This window comes from Hippopotamus amphibius, chromosome 9, assembly GCF_030028045.1.
Source record: "Hippopotamus amphibius kiboko isolate mHipAmp2 chromosome 9, mHipAmp2.hap2, whole genome shotgun sequence".
NCBI lineage: Eukaryota > Metazoa > Chordata > Mammalia > Artiodactyla > Hippopotamidae > Hippopotamus > Hippopotamus amphibius.
The window spans coordinates 137,799,946-137,823,833 of record NC_080194.1 but is presented as its reverse complement, the minus strand read 5'-3'; the positions used below and the strand labels follow the sequence as shown (position 1 = coordinate 137,823,833).

General features: G+C 42.5%; 1 protein-coding gene across 1 annotated transcript in view; it reads right to left on the bottom strand.

The window, feature by feature from the left end:
- Window positions 1-239: 239 nt before the first annotated feature.
- The window catches only part of LOC130861536 (acyl-coenzyme A synthetase ACSM2B, mitochondrial-like), a 38,514-nt gene continuing 14,865 nt past the window's right edge, over window positions 240-23,888 (bottom strand). The window contains exons 4-14 of the mRNA XM_057750502.1: window positions 23,174-23,381; window positions 21,760-21,903; window positions 20,123-20,279; window positions 17,482-17,561; window positions 17,143-17,266; window positions 15,874-15,954; window positions 14,630-14,731; window positions 12,584-12,711; window positions 12,380-12,479; window positions 11,810-11,929; window positions 240-1,388 (exon numbers count right to left, since the gene is read on the bottom strand). Coding sequence (XP_057606485.1) covers window positions 1,284-1,388; window positions 11,810-11,929; window positions 12,380-12,479; window positions 12,584-12,711; window positions 14,630-14,731; window positions 15,874-15,954; window positions 17,143-17,266; window positions 17,482-17,561; window positions 20,123-20,279; window positions 21,760-21,903; window positions 23,174-23,381 — 1,349 coding nt within the window. The 3' untranslated portion in view covers window positions 240-1,283. The remainder of the gene's footprint in view (window positions 1,389-11,809; window positions 11,930-12,379; window positions 12,480-12,583; window positions 12,712-14,629; window positions 14,732-15,873; window positions 15,955-17,142; window positions 17,267-17,481; window positions 17,562-20,122; window positions 20,280-21,759; window positions 21,904-23,173; window positions 23,382-23,888) is intronic.

Below are 23,888 nucleotides of genomic sequence, written 5' to 3'. Positions count from 1 at the left end.
CCCACAAACCTCTCTGTATGAAGGTTTTGTCCTAGGAGTGCAATGCGGGGTCATAGCCTTTGGCTGCTTTCCTGAGATCCAGTTTTCTGCATGATTCTCTCACTGTCTCTTTGTGGGAATAATTATAATTTTTCCTTCCTTCCTCCCTCTCTCCCATTCTTCCTGTCTTTCCTTGTTTTTCTTTATCAGTTTCTCTTACTATTTTATTGAGTTCTTTCTTTCCTTTTTTTCACCTTCCTACCTTCCTTCTTTCCTTCCTTTATTCTTCCTTTCTCCTCCTTCTATTCTTGCAGAAAACCGATCCCACGAGAAACCAAGCACCACACTCAGAGAGCTGGAGAACTCAGGTTTATTACACCTGCAGACCCAGAATAGCTAACACTCCAAAATTCTGGGCCCCATTTCAGGGACGTCTTCTCCTTATATAGATTAAAACATACAGCTATAACTGGTACAAACTGACTGGTTACAAAATTACTATAGGTTACGGGCAGTTACAGAGCACGGGAGTTGCTATGGGCCACACACATAAGGGGGAAGGCTTCTAACAAACTTGCTGGAGCAGGACATTACATTCTTATCAGGACTAAGGTCACAATTGGCATTCTCATATTGGTTACAGGTTGAAGTTAATGATCACATAACAAGCCTATGTGCAAGGGGTCTCAAACAAAGGCTTGGGGTGGGTGCCTAAGAACGAGGCATTCTTCCCTTATCTGATCACTCTAGTAACTCATTTTACTGTTTAACTGAGAGTGGTGAGCAGGCTTTTGCAAGATAGAGGAGAGTAAGCAATCACAAGTATTGAAGTTCCAATTTTCCTCATCAGTTACAGTTGATAACTAGGTCATCTTGTTCTTATCGCAGCACAGCAAGCAGTTTTTACAGAAACAGAGCTAGCATAAAGTTATAAACTTCAAATTTTCCCCCATCACTATTTCTCTTCCTCCCTTTAATTATTTCCATCTTTCCTCCCTGCCTCCAACCTGCCATCCTTCCCTCCCTCCTTTATTTCTTGATTTCTTTCTATTGCTATTTTAATTTTTCTCTCATTTTCTTTTCTTTCTCTGTTCTCCTCTCCTTCCCTCTCTCTCTCATTTCTCCCCTCCTTTTCGTTTTTCAACACTTAACATGGCAAGATTTTGAACCAATAACCAAGCAAAGACAAAAATCAGTTCATGTCTTGTCATAAAGAATCTCATATTCCCAAAGGAAGGCAGATGACCCAAATGTAAATAAAAGGCGAAGAAAGGCAGGACCCGAAGTAAAGTTCCTGGCCAGTATCATTGGGCCCTGACCCGCCTGGAATTCTTCCACTCCTTGTCTCGAAGCTTTGCCCGCTGGACTTTCCCTGTGATAGTCTTGGGCAGATCCAAGACGAACTCCATCTGTTGAGAAAAAAATCAGTCCAAAGTTGGCTGTTAATGACCCAATGAAGTTGGATTTTTCAGAGGAACTGTTATAGGGTGAGAGGAAACTCTTGAGGCTGAAGGCTCCGGGTGAATGAAAATAGAGCCTAGAAAGTTCCCAGGGAAGCCCCCTATATGATAAAAGTCTTCAGAAATTGCTCTAGGACAAGGACAAGAGAAAATGGCTAGAATTGGACATAAAAGTTAGTCAGTTGGTCTCTTGCATTCTCTAGGACAGGCAAGAAGCAGCATGGTGAGTGCAACACGACATACTAGACAGCCACCTGAATTTTTACCTCAGATTCTCTGGGCTCTAGCCTTTCCTTTACTGCTTACCTGGCTTTGGTTGGGTCACATAGTTTTTCTGCGACTCAGTTTTCTGGGAAAACTGAGTTATCCTCCCACTGGAGGATAACAACTTTGTTGAACTGTTGTGATAAAAAGTGCAATTACACAGACTAAATTCTTGGCATGGGGTTGTAGGGGAACAAAATTTGCTAGCCCAAAATATGTCTCTTATGCATGAGGATTCATTTAGGCTGATTGTTTTCAAGAAACAGAAGACTCAGGATGCTTTTCTTGTTACTTACCCCTTAACTGCTTAAAAGAATTTAGATAAAGAGTCTGTTGCTAGAATAGAGCTATCACCAGAGATATGTGCAAAGACTATAGGCTACTTATGGTGAGGAACACTCAGCAGGGCTTAGACACCAGTGTCCACTCTGTGTCCCATTGTCTCTGCACAGCTCAGCAAACGTTTATGTACCAGACATTTGCTTTTCCATCTCTATGTGAATTGCCTTACTCCCTTTAGAGGTCCCAGACCCCAACATCCTCTTTTGTCTTCAGCTGAAGATGGTTTTTAAGGTGAGGGCTTTGGCCATTCTGGCAAGTTACTCAGTTTTCCTGGGTCTCTCCCATGCATACATGATTAAACTATTGTTTAATTTCTCCTATTAATCTGTTTCATGTTGATTTAATACTTAGACCAGCCAGAAGAACTTAGAAAGGTAGAGGAAAATTTCTTCCCCTCCAGCAGGGTAAACATGTAAAAATATTAGGTGTGATTATTAATCTGGACTAGAGAGAATAGATATCTAAGAGTTAAAAAGCCTGGTTTTCAATTCCATCTAAGTCATTTCCTATTGGGGTATCCTTGGAAAAATTGAAAACTCCAATTTCACTTTTCTTACTTGTGAAAAGGAGTGTTTGATATCAAGGACCCACCCATCTTGAATATTCCTGAATCCTACGATACGGATAATCCTACGGTACAGATAATGAAGACAGTTCATTGAAGCTTCCCATTGTATGGATCAGCTTGCCAGGGCTTTGGTCTAGGAGTCAGATGGTCTTAGTTTTAACACAAATAATAACAATAGGGATACTGATATAGAAAAATTGTCTTCTTAGCAGCTAATATGGGAATCTTCCATAAAGTAAGACTGACTTTGTTGAAGGAGTTTGTTAAAAATCACAATGGAGTAGACAGGAGTTGGCAAACTGTAGCCTGTGGGCAAAATCCAGCCCTCCTTCTGTTTTTGTAAATTCAGTTACAACCAAACTCATTCATTGACAATTGTCTCTGGCTGCTTTCACACTATAAGGGCAGAGTTGCAATAAAAACAGTATGATCTAAAATATTTACTGTTTGGCCCCTGGAGTGTAGACAGAAGGTAAAAAGAAGCCACAGGAGAGAACCAGCTTTAATGGTAAGAAGAAAGCTACTCTGCATGTGATGAAGAAGGAAGCAGAAGGATGTAGTCACTGGAAGGAGGGGGGAAGCAGAAATAACTTGCTGCTCATGGCATTCGAAAGGAAAGACTCATAAAAGGAGACACATCTATTGAATACTATAGTGTTATACTGTGTGATAGGACCACTCTACTTGATACTCCAAGGTACTCAGTTACAATTCAAAATTCATAATACTATTGGATTTCTAGTCTCCTTTTAAAATACTTATGAAATGTTTATTATGTGCCAGGCATTCTTCTAAGTTCCGTATGCCTTACAAATATTAACTCATCTTCTTAACAACCTGTGAAGGAGTAACACCATGAGCCCATTTTACTGATAAGGAAACTGAGGCACAGAACAATTGTTGAGAAAGTAAGTGATGGAGATGAGTTTTCAATGCAACAGTGTGATTTCAGAGAGACCGTGCTGTAATGCTTCACTGTCAGTTCGCGACAAAGTCTGTGTGGTGGATTCTTTGATGTGCTAATCAAATCCCCCTACAGAAATGAAAGACTTACTCCCCCACTGCCAAATACCTTTGGGGGGGGTGCAGCCACCAAGGAGAGCTCTCTCTTCCAGGGCTATACCTCCTTCCTAGGGCAGCTTGCATCCATGCCTGACCTACATAAGCATAAAGACCCTCCTCCTTGCCTTTCCCCAGGAAACGCTGAAAGGATGTCCTAGCTTCAGAACTCCTCATGGGTTTGGCTGAAGCCTTCCCTGAGACTATGTTACAGTGCATCTCCACATTCTGTGCTGGTGTTTGAGGGTAAGTCTTTCTTCTGGGTTTGAGCTTCTACCCTCTTTGTGTTTTGAAGCTCTTCAAGTTTTATTCAGGACCTATTTAAAGGTTTAATCCTTTCTAGTTAAGGCCTTGTTCTGTATGCAACTACTTATTTGAAACTTTGGTCTGATATTAAAATCAGGCTGTCCCATAAACAGGAATGAAATTGGGACATTTGTAGAGACACGCATAGACCTAGAGACTGTCATGCAGAGTGAAGTGAGTCAGAAAGAGAAAAACAAGTATCGTATATAAACACATATGTGGAATATAGAAAAATGGTACAAATCCACCAATTTGCAAGGCAGAAATAGAGACATATGTAAAGAACAAGCATATGGACACCAAGTAGGGAAAGTGGGCAGGCGGGGGGTGGGGGGATGGGATGAACTGGGAGATTGAGATTACCGTATATACATTACTAATAAGAAAAAAAAATCAAATTGTGCACTTTAAATATATGCAGTTTATTGTATGTCAAAAAAAAAAAAAAAAAAAAATCAGGCTGTCCCAACAGGAATTGTGCTAACCTTTGGACTGATTTTTTTTGGAACAGGGGCTGTTTCTCCTGGAAATGACTAACCTTCAGCTTATTACTTTGGGAACAGGGGTTATTTAATTGGAGTTCTGCTGATTCAGCCTTTGACCCAATTCCTTTTGGAATAGGGGTTGTTCTATTAGAACTGCCCTGAGCTGCTTTTGGCCTGTCTCCTCTAGGACCAGACTATTCCCTCAGAACTGGCTGATGTTAGGCCTGCAAGAAATTTAGGTTGCTGTTCAGTCTGTTTGAAAATTATTTTTTATTCTAGAGAAATATCTCTGGGAAATAGAATTACCAGTTATCTAAATGTTTTGACACCCACTCCCCCCAACCAGGGACCCTAGTCTATTTTATGTTTGAAAACTACAGTCCACATTCATTCCCATTTCTAACTATATGGACAGACTTAACCAAAGACAATTTAGAGCATCAATGGTCATTATGGGGAACTTTTGAAAACCCAAAACTTACCTCTCTTAAAACCAAACTGGGGGCTCCCCTGGTGGCACAGTGGTTAAGAATCCACCTACCAATGCAGGGGACACGGGTTCAAGCCCTGGTCGAGGAAGATCCCACATGCCATCTGCGTCACAACTACTGAACCTGTGCTCTAGAGCCCATGAGCCACAACTGCTGAGCCTGCGTGCCACAACTACTGAAGCCCACGTGCCTAGAGCCCATGCTCCACAACAAGAGAAACCACTACAATAAGAAGCCGGCACACTACAATGAAGAGTAGCCCCACCTGCCCTTCACAACTACAGAAAGCCCACGCGCAGCAACAAAGACCCAATGCAGCCAATAAATACAAAATTAAAAAAACAAAAACAAAAACTGGACAACCATAGCTCTAAAATCTCTAACATTGAATGGAACCCCTATTTCAATTGGTGTTTTAAGACTTCCAAACATTATCAGGAGCCACAAATTGCCTCTCTGCAAAATAGGATTTTAAAATTAACTGACGTAAACAAACAATTAAAGAAAGATAAAATGGCCTTTGAAGCCTCAGGCTCTTCTTCCTTGACTTTTTTGTCTCAAGCTCTGTCTCTGGTGCCATCTTGATGCTCTGCCTCAGCCCCTCGTGCTAGGCCCCACCTCCTTCCCTTCTACGCCCCCTACATCTCCTCTACATCCTCAGTTTCTTCATATTATTTCTCTCACCAAACTTCCCTTTTTCTCTGAAATTCTCCCCACCCCCTTTTCCTCTGAATCTATCAGTATCTGCTCCTTTAAAATTAAACCTTCTGAGGATCCAGAAGCTAAACCCTTAATTTCCTATATTCCCTGAACTAAAGCTGAACTGTGAGCCATAGTCAAAATTTTCCCAAAGTAACCAAACATCCTCAAAGATCTGCTGAGGAATTTACTATAGGCACTTAAACTTAACCTGGTTTCTCCAACTCATATAGGCTTGTCGGTGAAGGCCAGGCTCAGTATTGGATGGAAACTGTTAATTGGGAAAATCCTGAAAGGTCTCTGGAATTACAACCCAGAGACCAGCCTGCCAACTCATTATATGATCTGCTAACCTGTTGTATGATTAAACTTGACTGGGCAATTCCTAGGGCGTTTCCAAAGCCTGTTGATCAAAACAAAATTGAGGCTTGCACACAGCAATCTGATGAATGTGTTTGTGACCGTTACAATCAACTTCAGGTCATTTTTAAAGAATATTCTGGTCTTTCTGCTGATGTTGATTCCACTTGGGGTAGCTTTTAACTCTACGTTTATTAATAGTTTTAACCAGGACTTTTCACTCCATTAAAAAGGACCAGGATAGAATGGGAAACTATGTCCACTCCAGATTTAATTAATCTGGCAAACCAGCTTTCTCACACTCTGTCACCTAAAAGGAAGACTGCTAAAATTCTTAACCTTCAACTCCAGCAAACGAAGGCCCCTAAACAAAACAAAACCCTCCTAGTTTGTGCTATTATTGCAAAGATCCAGGATATTGTAAAAGAGATTGTTACAAATTTAAGTGCTTCAGGCGCCTTCAGCCCTCCAACATTCTCCCAATTCTCGATGACGAGGTTCTGAGAATTGGGCTCTTCCCATTCCTCCCTCTTAGTCAGCATGGAGAAACATTTCTGCAGATTTGGGATGAATTACTTCCTGTCTTAATTGACACAGGGGCCACACTCTCAGTGCTGAACCGCAGTACTATAAAGCAGCCCCTGTCTTAGACTACTAAAACAGTTCAAATAGTGGGAATCTCTAATGAACCTCAAGAGGTTCCTGTCTCTGAACCAACTCCCTTTCGTTTAGACCCTTTGAGAGACACATACTCTTTCCTCCTTAGTTCTTCTGCCCCTACCCATTTATTAGGCTGATACTCCTTAGAGAAATATCACGTCAAAATTTCTTTCTCAAAAAAGGGGTAAAATAATTCTAGAATTTGACAGTAATCATCAAAGCAGCCAACTACGTGAATTAAACCATCCTTTGATATCTTTTATTTGCTCTGTCTCTGATGGTACTAGAGCTGATTCTGGAAACACTGATCAAATGTCCCTATTGAATTGGCTACCACTTTGCTTAAGAGCAAAATCTTCACCTGATATTGGCAAAATTCACAGTGCACCTCCCATCAAAATTCAAATAGAGCCCTCAAAACCTCTTCCCAGAATTAATCAATATCCAAAAGTAAAGAAGCTCTTCAAGGCATAAAGCCCATAATAGAAGATTACAAGCCTCAAGGCCTCATTATCCCTTGCACTAGCCCCTGTATACTTCTGTTTTACCAGTGAGAAAATCTAAAGGCTAACGGCAGGGATTTGTTCAGGACCTCCAAACTAAACAACATTGTTATCCCTCAATACCCTGCTGTTCTGCACCCTCATCACTACTAATATCCATTCCCACTGGAAGCAAATTCTTTACTATAACTGATTTACGCAGTTCATTCTTTAGTATTCTAGTTGATAAAGTTAGCCAATACCATTTGCCTTACCTGGAAAGAAAAACAATTTACCTGGACAGTAATGCCTCAGGGTTTTATTGAGAGTCTGTCACAAATCCTGAAGGCTGATTTGGATTGATGTTAAGTTCCCTAGAGGTTCTACCTTGTTGCAGTATGTGGATGGCTTGCTTCTTTGCTCTCCTTCTCCAGTCTCTTCAGAGGAACACAGTATCCCCTCGCTAAAGCTTTTAGCCTTAAGGGGACTTAAGGTTTCCAAGGAAAATTTGCAGTTTGCCCAAATTTGGGCTTGATATTTAGGACATCTGATATCAGAACAAAGGCTACACTTAGATCTAGATAGATTTCATAATGTCTTAAGTTTCCCAAAACCTAAAACTAAGTGCCAACTGCGATGTTTTCTCAGGCTAGTAAGTTATTGCTGAAAGTAGATTCCAAATTTCTCTCTTACAGCCAAGTATGTGTTACTAAAAAATAATAACCCTGGCCAAATTTTATGGAGAGAACCAGATAACATAGCCTTCAAAGCCTTAAAGGAGAGTCTGACAAAATCATCTGCCCTTGCACAATCCAATTATCAGAGTCCCCTTTGCCCTTTTGTATATGAAAAGGAAGGGAATGCCCTTAGGGTACTCACTCAAAAACACGGAGCCCATCATTGACCCATAGGGTATTACAGCCAGCAGCTGGACCCTGTGGTATGGGGATACCCACCCCCCTTGCCTTAGTGCTATTATGGCCACTGCCCTTTGGATTAAGGCCACCGAGAAAATCATTGTGAGATTTCCTTTAACCATTTTTGTACTTCATGCGGTAGACGCTCTCCTGAATTTTCATCACACCCAACATATCTGTCAGCCACCTCCCCTCCTATGAAGTCCTTTTGATAACCACTCCTGTCATAACTCTTTTACACTGTCGTAGCCTTAACCCAGCTATCCTTCTTCCCCTCATCACCAGTGATGTCTTTCATGACTGCTTAACACCGATGAACCACCTCCTGACTCCTCGTGATGATCTATAGGAAATTCCACCAGGTAATGTTGACTTCTCTTGGTTCACTGGTGGCTTTTATTTAAAAGGTGGCAATGGCAAACACTGTGCTAGGCATGCTATTACAGCTCCTTTTGATGTTGTTGAGGCAGCATCTTTACCTTTGGCAACTTCTGCTCAACAAGCTGGATTATATGCTCTTACACAAGCTTGGACTTTAGCCAAGGACAAAACTGCCAATATTTATACTGATAGTAGATATGCTTCTCCACAGCTCGTGATGTTGGAATATTGTAGAAGTAATCTGGCTTCTTTACTTCTAACAGAAGTAAAATTTAAAACGGCCCCTATTTTCAGGAATTATTGAGTGCAATACTTTTACCTGCTGCTTTAGCTATTATTAAGATTCTGGGGACATTCTAAACTTGACTCTCTGGGTAAAAAAGAATAAATCACTTTGCTAATATTTCTGCAAGGAATGTTGCCCTTAAAGTAACCAAGAGCAGCCAAACCTCTGTCATGGTCCAAAGGGATATTTCCGCAAATGATAATTTAGAAAAACTGGCTACAGAAGCCAAATAATTAGCCTCAAAAAGGAAAACAAGACTGAAAATTCAAGAATTGTTGGTTTGATAAAAAGAGAAAGCTCTGGTTTGGACCAAATAACAACTGAGTCCTACCAGAGACTCTAAAATTCCCACTCCTCACCACTGTACATGTATTAAACCGTGGGTCTACTGACAAAACAGTAGCCTTCATGAAGCAATATTGATGAGTAAACACTAACAAGGCAAAAAACAACAACAAAAAAGGCCTACCTCACTTGTCCCACTTGTCTGAAGTACAACCCAGGAAAGCCTGTTTATACTGCTCCTGGACATTTTAAACTGCCTGATGGATAATTTATGGTCTGGCAAATAGGTTTCATACAACTGAATTCATCTAATGGACATAAATATGTTTTCATCACGGTCTGTATATTGCACACTGGACTGAAACCTTTCCTTGCAGACAGACTACTGCCTCTCCTGTGGCTAATATAACAGGAAAAGAGTATCCCTACCTGGGAAACACCTCTGGAACTTCACAGTGATTAAGGAACCCATTTTACTGACCAGGTACTTGAACAAGTCTGCACTGCTTTGCCAGCTTTATGATACTTTCACTGTACTTACCACCCTCAAATTTCTGGTTTACTCAAACACACTAAGAGCATTATTAAGACTCAGTTGGCAAAATTGGTAGAGGCCTTCCAAACAGCTTGGCCAAAAGCATTGCTGTTGGTCCTTCTAATCTTAAACCCATCCTTTTGGAACTCACAAGCTCTCACCCTTTGAGATAGTCACAGGACACCAAATGCACTTGGTTCCTGCCCCTTTTGACCCACAACCAATAAAAGGAGAAATACTCCAACATTGCAAAGGCCTAATTGCTTCTATTAAAAATAACCGTGTTTTGGTAGAGCAATCATTCCATAAAGTGAACTCAGGAGACGAGGACCTTAAGCATCACACCTTGCAACCTGGAGATTTTGTCTATTGAAAAAAGATGCCTCCAGAAAAAGATTCTCTTCAACCTCACTGGAAAGGTTCCTATCAAGTACTGCTAACCAACCCTTGTGCTGCCAAATTACAAGGACTAGATTCTTGGATTCATGTGACACAACTAAAGAAAGCACCAAACCCTGACTGGACGTGCCCATCTAGTGACCTGAAAGTAAAGATTTTCTAGAATTGAAGCAGATGACATCTGATGAGAAAGCTTCCGCAAGATATCTGGACCAGGCTTGGTGGAAGATTGTCACCAAAGTTTTGAAGATAACATAACATTTCAGATGATCCTCAATATCTATGATCTTGATAACATATGGACTTAATAACCAGAAACCTCAATTAAAATAGAGTTGGAAGACCAGAAGGGAAGCTCTCATGCCCTATGACAAAAGCAGAGCCCAACAGGAAGAAAAAATGACTTCCTCTTCTTGCCAATGAGCTCAGCCAATGAGAGACTGCCACAACTCAGTCAATGAAAAGAAACTGTACTTTGAACTCTCAGTTCCTCCCCCGATGCTTTGTTTACTATAGCCCTGCCAACTTCCTTTTCTCCTCTTTGAAAGAATCTTCTCCTTGTTGCAGGTGGACTTGCATATGACTTGCGATGGTTGCAGACCCTGAATTGCAATCCTTTGATGATCTCTAATAAACCCATTTTTGCTGGAGAAATAACTGACAGTCTATTTGTTTTGGGAAAACACCTTTCTCTCCCTTCCCTTCTATTTCCTTCCCCAGGTGTTGATCCCAAAGCACTCCCTAATAAACCTTTGCATGTTAATTTCCTTCCCAGAGTTTGAAAACCTACCTATGATAATTAGCCTGTACTGACAAAGCATCAGTGAAAATCTGGGTTACATGAGAATCTGAGGGGTGTTAGGCTTAACATGGTTGCTCTCATTTTCTACCCCAGGCACAAAAATATGACTTTTTTCTTTCTCTGGAGCAAGCTTTTATCTTGTACCCAGCTCCAAAAACTGGAATTCCCCTTCCACGTCAACCTCCGTGCCTTAGTTCCCTGCCCCAGAGTAAACACAGCTGAAAACAGGTAGAGTGTATTCTATGCTATTTACCTTTTCTGGTAAGAGCAGTTCCTTTTTACTGTGGGGAGCTACCCCTCCCTCACTCAGTTCATGTCATGGGTGTAGGGCAGCCCTCTCTCCCACCCTTCCTGCACTCTCTCCAGGGCTGATCACAGGACCCAGAACTGGTCAATCAGAGTGCCCATTTCTTTGATTACATGGATTGGTTTAATCATGGGCACATGATCTAAACTGGTCCAATGAAAATCAACTTGAAAACTTTTGCTGATGCCTTTGAGGAAAAAGATGCTTTTTTTTCTACTGGGATTATCTAAGCTGCTAAAATTCTTTGTTTGGAGCTGCTGGGGGCTATCTCAAAGGGAGAGCATTTCAAGAAATGAAGTCAATACAGAAAGGAGAGTCAAGATATGAAAAAGGCATCCCTGACCACATCATTTGAATGACTGCTATCAGCCACAACAAAGCTTCCCCAACTTTGGACTTTTCAATTGTGCGAGCAATACACTTCAAGCTGAATTTCTGTCAATTGCAACTGAGAAAATTCTGAGTAATATAGGAAAACCTCAATGCCAAGAGTGGGAATATAGGCCAGATATTGACTAGAACTTGTTCCTGTGGGAGAATCTTATATTCAATTCAGATTGAATTAAAGGCCAATTTTCAGGCATCTAGACAGTTACTAGATTGTCTTTTTGGACTTTCTTGGTCATAATCAGGCAGAACTTTGGATAAAAGTCTTTGTCCTCAGCTTGAAAAAGAGAAATACAAGAGGAGAACCATCTCTCCTTCCCTAAGTGGGGGGAGCATGGGAATCCAGGGGCCTTACCTTTCTTGGATACTTGTACGGAGCTGTCACTGACTTCACATGCTGCTGCAGCTCCTTGGTGAGCTCCTCTGGGTCACTGAACAGAAACTGTGGGGCCAGGACCACAAATGCCTTCACTACCTACAGCAAGGATGAGGGCCAAGAGAAAATGATCAGAATGAATTGTCATCTCCTGGGATAGGGTGAAATCAGTGTCAAGACTTCCACCATAGCCACCACTTTTATATCCCCCCTTGGCCCAAATTCCTCCTGTTTTGGTCAGGGATCAGATTCTGATTCAAATGCCAAACAACATGATAGAATCCCTGCAGCTCCCAAATGATAGACTTTATATGGTGCTTGCTACATGCCAGGCTTTTTTTCAAGCACTTTACAAATGTTAACACATTTGATCCTCACAACAATGCTTCATCTTACTGTGGTTAAATTGAGACAGAGAGGCTAAACATCTTGCCCAAGGACACACAGCTAGTAAGCAGCAGAGCTAAGATTGGGACCCAGACTGTCCAGCCCCAGAGTCCATACTCTTAACTCCATCTGCACACCCCCAGGCTACAGCTCCCCCATCACCTCTCCTCGGATGGGATCCGGGCTGCTGACTACAGCTGTCTCAGCCACAGCAGGGTGCTCCATCAGTGCATTCTCCACTTCGGAGGGCCCAATCCGGTACCTGTCGAAGAACCTGTCCTTCAGAGAAGACTCAACCTCTAGCTCAGCCCAAAAGTCTAGCATCAGACAGAATAAGGAGCTGGGTTAACTGGAAACCAAGCTTACCCACTAGAATTAATGACATCATCAGACCGTCCCAGGCACTGGAAATATCCGTCTTGATCCTTGATTCCCCGGTCTCCCATCAGCCAAAAATCCCCTCTAATGTTGGATTGTGTCATCTCAAGATTGTCCTGGTGACCACAGAAAGATAGAGTCATTATACCTGCCTAAATCCTCTGTCCCAGGGCTGCCTTGACCAGACGTGCTTATTTTACTACTTGAACTACTACACGTGGTGGGACTGCCCTGAACACGCCAACTGCAGCGCCCAGGTTGAACTGGAACTTCCCCTTTTATTTTATTCATTCCACCCAGGGTCTCTCACCTACTCCCCTGGGTTGAGTCTGAGATAATATTGATGCATTCTTTCACCCATGCGGTAGGGCCTTTTCCCCAACTGATCCCACCTTCCCTTCAATGATTAGCCTAATCCCTACTCAACTCCGAGACACCACTCAAAGGCAGCAAGATTTATTAGACAGTTTTCTTGGATCCAGATTGTTAGATTTGAAAGTTCTAGAGATACATCAACAAGCCATGAGGGCCTGGGTCAATGTGCATACTTCTATAATGGCTGAACCCCTCTATTCAGCCAAGGGACTTGTTTATGAGCAGTGAGAAGGGTGAGGTTTGCCCCTTGTCAGAGTATCTTTATATCTTGTTCAAGGTAGGGATGTGAGCTCCAGATTGGATGTTCAGTCACTGGGTTAAAAAGTGGCATAGGGAATTTGTAACCTAGCTCCTTCATTTGGAAGAAAGGAGTATTGAAGATCTGAAAGATCAAGAGGCAAATCCAAGGTCACAAGGCCATTACAGATGGCAGAGCTGAGACCAGAAGCCAAAGCTCTTGACCACCAGTCTGACTTTTTCTCCTGACCACTATGCAGCCCCTGCTGGCATGAACTCTGCGGCCTTGGGTCAGTCAGCTACCTCTTCTGAGGATGCCTCCTCTTCTGTTGAATGGGGAGGATGCTATGCCTTAACTATTTCACTGGCATGTGAGAATAAAGTGGGACAATGGACAGGATGTGCTTGGATAACTGTGTGGCTGTGCCTTCATCTCTGAGGCACAGTTTTCCTCATCTGTATAGTGGGAATGGTATTTTGGATCTACAACAATTCTTTTATTTTACATACTTATGAACCATTGTGCTAAATGTTTCACAAGTATTAATGCCTTTCGATATCCATGATAATGCTGAGATATTATAATACACATTTTACAGGTGAGGAAACTGAGGCATGAGAGATTGATAACTTGCCCAAGGTCACACAGTAACTAATGGAATGGGGTTTTAAATTCAAGTAATTTTGCTCCAAGGACCTCATGGGGTAACTTCAAGGATTAAGTGAGTTTGATGTTGCGAACTGCTTTAGGAGAGGGCTTACCATGTGGTACACTTGCAATAAATGCCAATAGCTATTACTAACGGATTTGTTATTTACTTTGCTATTTAATCATCTTTGTGTCAGAAGGTATGTGCTTGAGATCTTCCCTGCCCATTGTTCCCTGTAGTGGACTTGAACGAGTCTTGCAGTCTTTGACTTTACCATCCTCACCCATATAGTGAGGCAATTGGATTCAAGGATTACCTATTTTCAACATTCCAAATTCTGAAAATAGGGATGTTTCCAACTTATGGTGAAGTCTCAGTGTAAAGCATCTTGCATGTCTCTAAAGGAGATCAGTGGCATAGAGCAGGTAGATGGTACTTGAGGGAGGGGGCAGGGCTGCCCTTGGGAGAATGCAGCTATATATAGTTCAGGGGCAATAAGCTTTCTGTCATAAAACAGCTCTTGGGGGTGGAAAAGGGTTACTGGAGAAAGATAATTCTTCAAATGGAATCTTAATGATAGGCAAAGAAAGGCAGGGGTGAAGAGTCAGTCTTTTCGCTTGGCAAAATGCCCATTCTTAGACACTGAACACCCCTTATTCCTATTTCTTACCAATGCCTCTTGGGCGGTACATAACTTTGGGAATCCCCTCATCCTTCTCAGAGCCCACTATCCCCACCAGGAGACAGAGAGGGATGAGCATGTCTTCCTCACCACATAGCCAGAGAAGATGCCTATAGGCTTCACGGGTTTGACCCTGATGCCAATGTCTCCTTCGGTACCAGGGGGCAGGACATTGCCCTTGTCATCTATTACCTGGAGGAAGAATCAGATTGGAAGAATGGTCTACATAACAGGAGATGGCTTGAATGGCAACATGAAAGAGCTGAGTTCATCAAATACAAGACCCTCTTACTCTACTGGTGACTGAAAAGAATCAGAAATCAAAGGAAGCCAAGAGTTTTAAGCCCACATCTCTAATTCATCTGCCTGAGATGGTTTAGGTGAAGCCCCTTATTGAGACTGGACCAGAGATATTGGGAAGATTCTTCTAGCTTTAGGAGCTCAGGAAATATAGTAGCACCCCGTTATCTTTGAGGCCCACAGACTTGGACATCAGACTGATTAAAGCTCAAATTAAGACTCTGCTACTTTATTAGTTAACTTTGAATTACTTAAGTTCTATGTCTCAGGGTCTTCCTCTGTGAAACAGAGATAATAATAGCTTATTTCACAAGATTATATGAGAATTAAGTGGCAGACTCAAAACAGGGCATCATAGATGGTTCTCATAGTCAGAGGTGGGGGAGCCAGCAATGACGCAGAACACTGAGTAGAATCCAAATGGTTATACTTTGCATACATACACCTATACGTATAACCATAGTCACACATATGCAAATTCAATTTTTTGGAATTTAGCCCAAAGAGATAAAAAAGGAAAGGAGCAACATTTTAGCTATGGCATGTTCATTGTAGTGTTGATTTCACCAGTGAAAATTTTAGAAATTAACAAACAAAACCCATACAGAGTGGGGGAGCCATGCTATCTACTACTAGGTAGTCATTAAAAATCATGCTGTAGACAGCCACTAAGTGACCTGGAAAGATGGGCACCCAAGATTCTTCAGTGATAAAATTAAGTTACAAAATGATAGGCTAAGAGTCACCCTTATTTTTGTCTTAAAAATGTGTATATTTATGTAACTAGCTAATTAATGTGCCAGCTATCCAAAGTGGTTTTCTCTGGGAGATAAGGATATGAATAACTTCCTTCCCCACCCCCCTTCCCTTCCTTCCCCTTGCCTCTCTCCTTTCTGAATATTATTTTAATATCTTTACTTTTTATTCGTTTTCCTCAATGGACAACGTAATAAGTAAGTTGCTGAAAATGTAATACCTGTATGTGTGTGTGATATATATATTCCCTCCCTCCTTCCTTAATACCCTGAACAAACCTGCACATCATAATGAGGAATAGCAGTTCCAACGTAGCCAGGTTTGATCTTCATTGTTTTGGAAATTCTGCAAGTGAGTCCCTGTGGAAAGCAGTAGACAGATAGCAAAGTTCAGGAGGAGTCATAAAGACACAGGGTAAAACAAAAGACCCCACAGAGCAGGTCCTGACACAGCCTTGTTGTTGGCGCATGTCTGGTGGTTCCCTCTCTCCCTTTTCCCCAGCTTGCTCCCTGTTCCTGGAACCCCCATCCTAGTTTCACTAAAGTGTTTGAAAAGCCTCTGGTTGACCACTACCCAGGGAAGAGGAGCTAACAACTACGTGACAATCTCTTTAGAGGGGCCATAATTTAATAAGGGACTACAGACACCAAAAATCCATTAAAACAGGATGGGTTTAAATTTTCTCCCATAAGAAGGACAGCTCTGCTTGAATCCTGAAATGAATTCTCCTACGGAGATCTTGGCGTCCAAAGTAGCATCCCTAAACATGGTCTCCTGTGATTGGCTGGAAGCACTTGCCACGACTCCGTTGTCCTCACCCACACTTGCAAAGTTCTTCCACATCACAATGCTGCCATGAGCCCTCTCAGGAGCTCTAATGGGCCAAGGGACCCATTAACCCTTAAAGGATGTGGATAAAAGAGTGTAGAGGAGGTGATAAGTACTGATATTCAAAGTCAGAGGCACAGGGAAAGGAGTTGGGGGGAAGTATTCCCCAGGTTGTTATGATAAGTGGCATAGTATAGAGCAACATGAATCCACGTTGTGCTAATGAGGCCCCAAGAGTTCCAAGAAGATATTTCAGCAGACAAGGTGCACGGTCTTAGCAGGTTCTCCCCTCCATCCCTTACTCCAACGTGAGCAGCTTCGTACAGTACCCAACATATGTGATTAACCTCAGGTCTCTGCTAAAATGTTACCCCACTACAGAGGACTTTCCTATGACCATATCCGAAATAACAGGGCATTATCCCACCTCACCCCACCTCATCTACTTGACTTGTCTCCGTAGAACTTCTGACCATCTGGCATGTCATTTATTTATTAGTTCATATCTTTCTCCCCAGCTCCCACTGGAACGTAATCTCCATGGAAGCAGGAGCTTCGCCTGCTTTATTTCTGCTGAATTGCCAATGTATATCCCATAGTAGATGCTTAATAAAAATTTATTGATTAGGTGCATGATAAATAGTGGCTCATATTTTTATTATCAAAGAGCCTTTGAAGCCCACCAGATCCACCAGCCCATGGTTTCCTAGAGCAGGTACCGTTTCTGTCTGGCCATAGAATTCTCGGATGTCCAGTCCTGTCTGGGCCCTCCAGTCCTCCAGAGTGTTTGGAAGGAGGGCATCCCCTCCACTGAAGCAGTGCTTTAGATGTGGGAACTTGTAACTGAGGAAGAGAAGAGAGGTAAGTGTTCCACTGAGCCTCCCTTGAACCAGACCCTGCCCAGGCCTAGAGCTGGATTCTGGGTTCTTTGACAATGAAGTTGGCTTTATGGGGGCTCTGCATGCTCAAAGGGTCAGATAGATGAGCACAGGTGTGTGTCAGGGAGGCAGGGGATGGGCCAATAGACCAGAGGCTCCTAACCCCCAAAACCCCATCACCTGGAAAGGTCCTCTAGTAGCAACATCCGGTAAATAATGGGTGCTCCTAATATGTTGTTGATTGGATAGCTGGAGAGCACCTGGAGGAAGAGAGCCAATCTTAATCATAGCCCAGTGGTTATGGGTGTGGGCTATGGAGCTGTAGAGGCTTGGACTTAAATCCTAACTTCTTGGCTGTGTCTATTTCAAGCCAAATGAGCCTGATTCTCATGCACCCACAAACCAAAAATGACAGAGAAACGACTACACTTTTTGTTATGGAGCAAAGGTCAAGGACTAATTTGGAACATCTTTTGTCAAATTAGGCTGCCTATTCATGCCAGTTGAATGACTTGCCTCCATAAACATGCCTCTAGAATTACATAAGCCCTAGTCACCACGGGGAGACCAGCTGCTGTTACAAATCAGCTGTGTGGTCTTGGTTAAGTCCCTTAAACTACTAGGACCAGTTTTATAATAGATTAATTCCAGCCCTATTCTGCCAAAATATTTTTGGGACATAATTCAGGCAGAAAGTGCTTTCAACAGTTAAAAGCACCTATAGACATTTCAGAAGAAGTGCTACTAAAAAGTAGCTAGTACTGAATACTTGCTAGGCCCTGTGCTCTCTCATTTAATTGCCCCTATAACCTCACGGAGTTTGTATTTTAATCCCCATTTTACCAAGGGTTGAATAATTTGCCCAGTCACACAAACAGCAAGTAGTGAACCAACATTTGCAGCTTATGCTTTTAATAATTAGTAATATCATCTTCATCCCATGCTCTGCTTTGTGCAGAACTTACTACAAAGAGTGGTTTAGAAAAAAATGTCTAGAAAAAAATTATTAATGTTAGCACATCATGCAATTATTTCCCCTGAGTGCCCTGGATGTATTGGCATAAGCTATGAAAATCATCCCATTTCCCTTATTTCCTTGCCTTACAGGAAGCTCAATTTGCAATTACCTACTTCTTTGCTGTACTTCACCTTACTCTCCTTAGTCTACAACTCACTCACCCCACATCTCCAGCCTGTATTTTCCTAATAGGCTATATAATTTCACATCTGTTCCATGTTTTCTTATTTCCTATTTGTGACACTTAAGTCACTTCAAATCCTTTTTGGAAGGAGACAGAGTAAGAATTTGTTTAAAACAGAGAATGACAGAATCATTCAAAGAGAATCTCCTGAGAGAATGCAGACCTTGCCTGATCTTTTGACCTTTCATGATATCATCCACAACTCAGTTTGCTCCTGGGGTCTCTACTGCCAGACAAACAGAAATCTGGGTGAGTTACAGAGATCTGGAGGCCCCAGGATGTCAGTTGCCCAACTCTCTAGCACAAATAAAGTCCAACATAGGGTGTGCCTTTGCAAGCAAAATGAGCCCATTTCCATTGCTTTGTTCCTCTAGGATCCTGTAGTTTGTAGATTTTATTTACTAGTTGCCGCATTAAGTTCCACAGGAAAACTTTTTATTTATTCTTCAAAATTCCTCATAGATAATAGTTCCCAACTAGAAATAACCCTAGTGTCCATCAACAATAGGGTGGAAAAAGAAACTATGATAGATCCAGAGAATGGAACACTATGCAGTAACTGAAAAGAACAAACTTCTAATATATGCAGCAATAGGGACAGTATTTACAGAGAATATGTTGAGTGAAAGAAGCCAGACACAAAAGATTACATATTGCATGATTCTGCTTCTATGAAGTTCAAGAAGAGGTGAAATTAATCTATGATGATAGAGGTTAGCAATGAATAACTTTTGGGTTGTGGACAATAGCATGAAGGGTTTGGTCACCTTCTGCAGTGAAGGTAATGTTTTATATCTTGATCAGGTGGTGGTTACGTAGGTAGCTGTTATATACTGAATGTTGTGTTCCCCCCATTCCATATGTTGAAGCCCTAACCCCCAATGAGAGAGTATTTGGAGGTAAGTTCTTTGGAAAATAATTAGCTTTAGATGCGGTCATGAGGGTGGGGCCCCCATGATGGGATTATTGACCTTATAAGAAGAGGAAGAAACACCAGGGCTCACTCTCTCTATCACATGAGGATACAGCAAGAAGGCAGCTGTCTGTTAGCCAGGAAGGGAGTTCTTACCAGGAACCCAAGTGTGCTGGCACCCTGATCTCAAATTCCCAGGCTGCAGAACAATGAGAAATAAATGTTTGTTGTTTAAGCCGCCCATTCTATGGGATTTTGTAATAGCAGCATGAGTGACTAATAAAATGTCTAACATAGGTAAATTATCTTCAAGCTGCACACTTAAAAATGATTACACTGTATGCACACACGTGCACACACATGCGCAGAGATGGCATCATCTCTAATATTCCATCCCTCTCTTTTTACACTCAGTTTACTACCATCTATCTGATACTTGGCATAAGAGCAAGGGCCCATTACACGTGTTAAGTGAACTAATGACCCATGATGTTTGTTTCCTGAATATGTTCCTTTTAACTGTGTTTGGGTCTGTCTTCTTCTCCAGCCCATGAACTCCATGAGGGCAGAAGCCATTTCCATCTTGCTTACTGAACACTTTCCATCCACGTGGCAAAGTTTCGTAAAAATGAGATGAAAGAAACCGCAATAAATGCAAACCTTGAGCTCACTCTGACCATCGGGTGCAAGCTGGATCTTCTCTTACCTTTAGAATGACCAGTGGGTCAAACTTTGGCAAAAGATGGATAAACGTGCATGCTCCTGAGGTCCATGGCTCCAGAAGTGAGGCTACGATGTTCAGCACCCAGGCTGTGTCTGAGATAGTCCACATTATGTCAGAGGCTTGCAGGTCTGTCCATTTTCTGGGAACACAGAGGAAACACATACACATACACATGAGTGCGTGCCTGGGTGGGTGGAGCGTGAGTATGTGTATTTGTGGGTAGAGGCAGGTGTGTGCGCATAGCAGTGTGTGTACCTGAATGTGTTTGTGTGTGTTTGTAGGAGTGTGTTTAAGCATAAGCAGGCAGGGGAAAGGCGAGTTGTTGTATCCACACATCTTCTCTCCAGAGGGGGTGCCTATTCAGAAAGTATGACTCCAGCTCCCATGACTTTGCAGATAATTGGGTCTCATCCTCATTTTATCTCCAGGACTGAGTACAGTCCTTGGCCTTTGGTAACCACCCAGGAAATGTTTACCAACAAAAGACATCTAAGTGAATATTCTAACAAGGGGCCTTGCCCAGTTCAAGTTTGGCTCAGTAGATCTTTGTTGCTTCTCTTTTCGTGAAACATCATGAATTGCCTAAGCACAATGGAGGGTCTTGTGCAGATTGAAACTTATTCCCTTTCCCTCTTCAGGTCAGAATTTAAAGTATCGGGCTTTTCTTAAAGCAAAAATGGTTTAAGCTAAATATGATGAAGAATTTCCTTGTGGCTGGGAATTACCATAGAGTGTGTCCCTTCCTAAAGATGATCACTACTTTCAGCTCTGTAGGGAAATTAAGTCCTAGCCTAATAGAACCAAATTGGGGGGGGGTGGGGCAGGAAATGGGTGGTAATTTAGTATATCACTTACACTTAAGTGATTTATCTTCCCATCTTTTGAAACTACATTTTACTTACTATAGCTCTTCTATGAAATAATTTCTATGAAGTAATTTAATTTTATGATGCCACAGGCTTACAGGTAGGACATTTAAGTTTTTGAGATTTTTTTGCATTAAAGCATTTCTCTAGTTCTAATAATAAAATTAACATGGCAAGCCGGATCTACTGAAAAAGACCCAGAAGATCTCTTGTTATCATTGTATAACCTTGGCGCAGTATTTTCTGACTCCACTGATGGAAATGATGTAGATTGGAAGAAAAGTCTAAATTATGAGATCTGAGATCCAGAAATTCTAAGATCTCAGATCACCTAATTAATCCGATTACAAATCCCTATTCAATGAATTTGAAAAGTAATTTTCTGCTGACAAAAAAACACCCTCTTGGAATATGGTTAGCATTAAAGAAAATTATCAGCACTCCAAAGGACAAGCTATAGATCAGTCTGGGGGGAAATGCATATAAACCTTGTACTAAGCATTCAACCTGGTAGATACGCAGCTCAAAGCACTGAAGAGGCTTTGTGATCCCATGTTATCTGCAACAGAAATGTCCCACAAAAGGTCACTGGATACCCAGCTTGCTAAGCAATGCTCCCTCTTGCCCCTCTTCCCAACGGTCTTTCTCAGAAGCACCACAGGGTAGCCCATCCCAAGAGAACTGGATTTGAGATCAGAAAAATCTCGAGGCCTGGTCATGTAGTTCTCCGTAGAGAGAAAGGACTCTTCTTACCCAGCATCCATCTTGGCCTTTATCCCCAGGCTTGAGTGGGAGTGCTCCACCATCTTAGGGAGGCCACTAGTCCCGCTGGTGAAGTAGATGGCAGCTGCTTCCTGGCTTCCAGTCTCCACACAAGAGTGAGTGGTGGATGCTTTCCTGACAGAGACACAGACCATCACCTTCTCAGATCTGCCCTAGATCCCGGATGTCATGGTGACTCACCTCTTCCCATGTCCCCCATGCTGGAGAGGAAGTCAGCAGACCGACTCCAGAAGGGAGGCTTATGAGTGGTTAAGACCATGAGATTTTGAGTCAGTCAGACTTGGGTCTGAAAACTACTCAGGTTTGTACTTTATTAACTATGTCACTCTGACATAGTTAACTTAACTTGAGTCTCATTTTCCACATCTGTGAAATAGGATCCATAATATCCACCTCAGAGTTACTGAGAAAGTTAACTTTAACACAAAGGAAATAAGTAGCTTTCTTCGAGAATTCAGGAAATGCTACTCTAACTGTTGCTGGGAGCCGCAGGGTGACACTGCGTGCACAGGAGGTGCTCAGTTTGTATAAGTCTTCCCAGTCTACTCTCTTCTCTTCCCTAGAAGCATCTACACCTCTTTTGGACATCTCCTCCAGTATCCCGATTTTGAGTCTCTCAAAGCTGTTCTTATGTTGTCTATTTCCCTGGCAGTTATCTTAAAGATTATGACATTAGAAAGAAACAGCTTACACTCTCCCTAGGAGTTTCCTAAAGTGTTGTCTCTAGTGTGGAGATTTCAAACACGTGGCAGGAAGACTCATTCTTCTGGCCAGTCATGTTATAGACTGTTGGAAGCCTAGCTTAGGAATGCAGACGATGGGAAGAGGAGCCTAGAAACCCAGTATATCACCCATCTCCTTTGTTTTACCTCATATGCTCTTGGCCTCACCTCTGATTCCAGCAAGCAAACAACTTAGGGTGAGTTCCAATCCACTTGCTGTTGCTTCTCCTGTGAGCCACAGGTGAGTCACAGTGTGCCCCTGGCCTTCTCTGTCACCACCATGGCATGGGACTCTGAGCCTATCCTGCATGCATGTGTGTGCAGGCAGGAGTGGGGGGTAAATCACGCCCCTGGGCAGCCCTTTACCAGTGGAGGTGAGGGGCTGATGCGTCAATGCTCATCAGGGCTTTAGTGGACAATCCCAGGAGGTGCTCTGTGTGCTCCTCAAAATGCCCCTGAAGATCAAGCCCCAGTTACGCTGTGCAGTGACTCAGTAATAAAGATAATGCCCTCTCTGCATTAACTCTTACTTCTTTCCTGCTTCACTCTCCCAAATCCCACGTTCTGCTCCTCAGACTTCCCAAATAAAGAAGCTGCACATAAGTGCTTGGTTCAGTTTCCAGTTTTGGTAAAAACCCAGGCTAAGACACGTAGATACTCACGATAGTAGTGTCTTGAAGTCCAGCCACCCATCCCGGCTTTTCTCAGACACCAGTAGCTTCATTTTCAGAGATGGGCAGTCAGGTGCCACAGTGTCTACTGCCTGAGTCACTTCATCCCCAGCCACGATGGCTGTGGCCTTAGACACCTGCAGCCTGTAGAGAATGTCTTTGGCTTTCATCTGGACAGTCCCGGGTATGAAGACAAGGCCTGGAGAAGCCAAATGGCTTAGAGAGATAACTGGAAGGAAGGGTTGACTTCTCCCCTTGAGAAGGCTGATGTGAACAGCCAGTGGGGAGAATTGGGCTGGGGAGGATGGGGTAGTGATGACCCGTGGGGAGTATCAGTAACAAGGGAACTGGGGACCAGAGAGTGATCTGAACCCAGATTTCCCTGGGGTTGTCAGAACCATAAGAGGTCTACCGAGACTGAGGAGATCAATTGAATTGCCTAATGTCACACCATTGGAAGTCTAAGGCCAATACAATACACACACACACACACACACACACACACACACACACACGCACACGTACACTGCCCTATAGGAGTTTGCTATATCCAAACACTCTCATATAGTAATTAAAATAATAGGGCCTGAAAGGAACTTGGAATTGTCCATGCAACACCATGGTGCTCTAGGTCCTGACTATTTATCTCAAGCCTGGGACACTGAATTTTCTTTGCAAAGAGTTCTCAATTTTTTGTTTTGTTTTC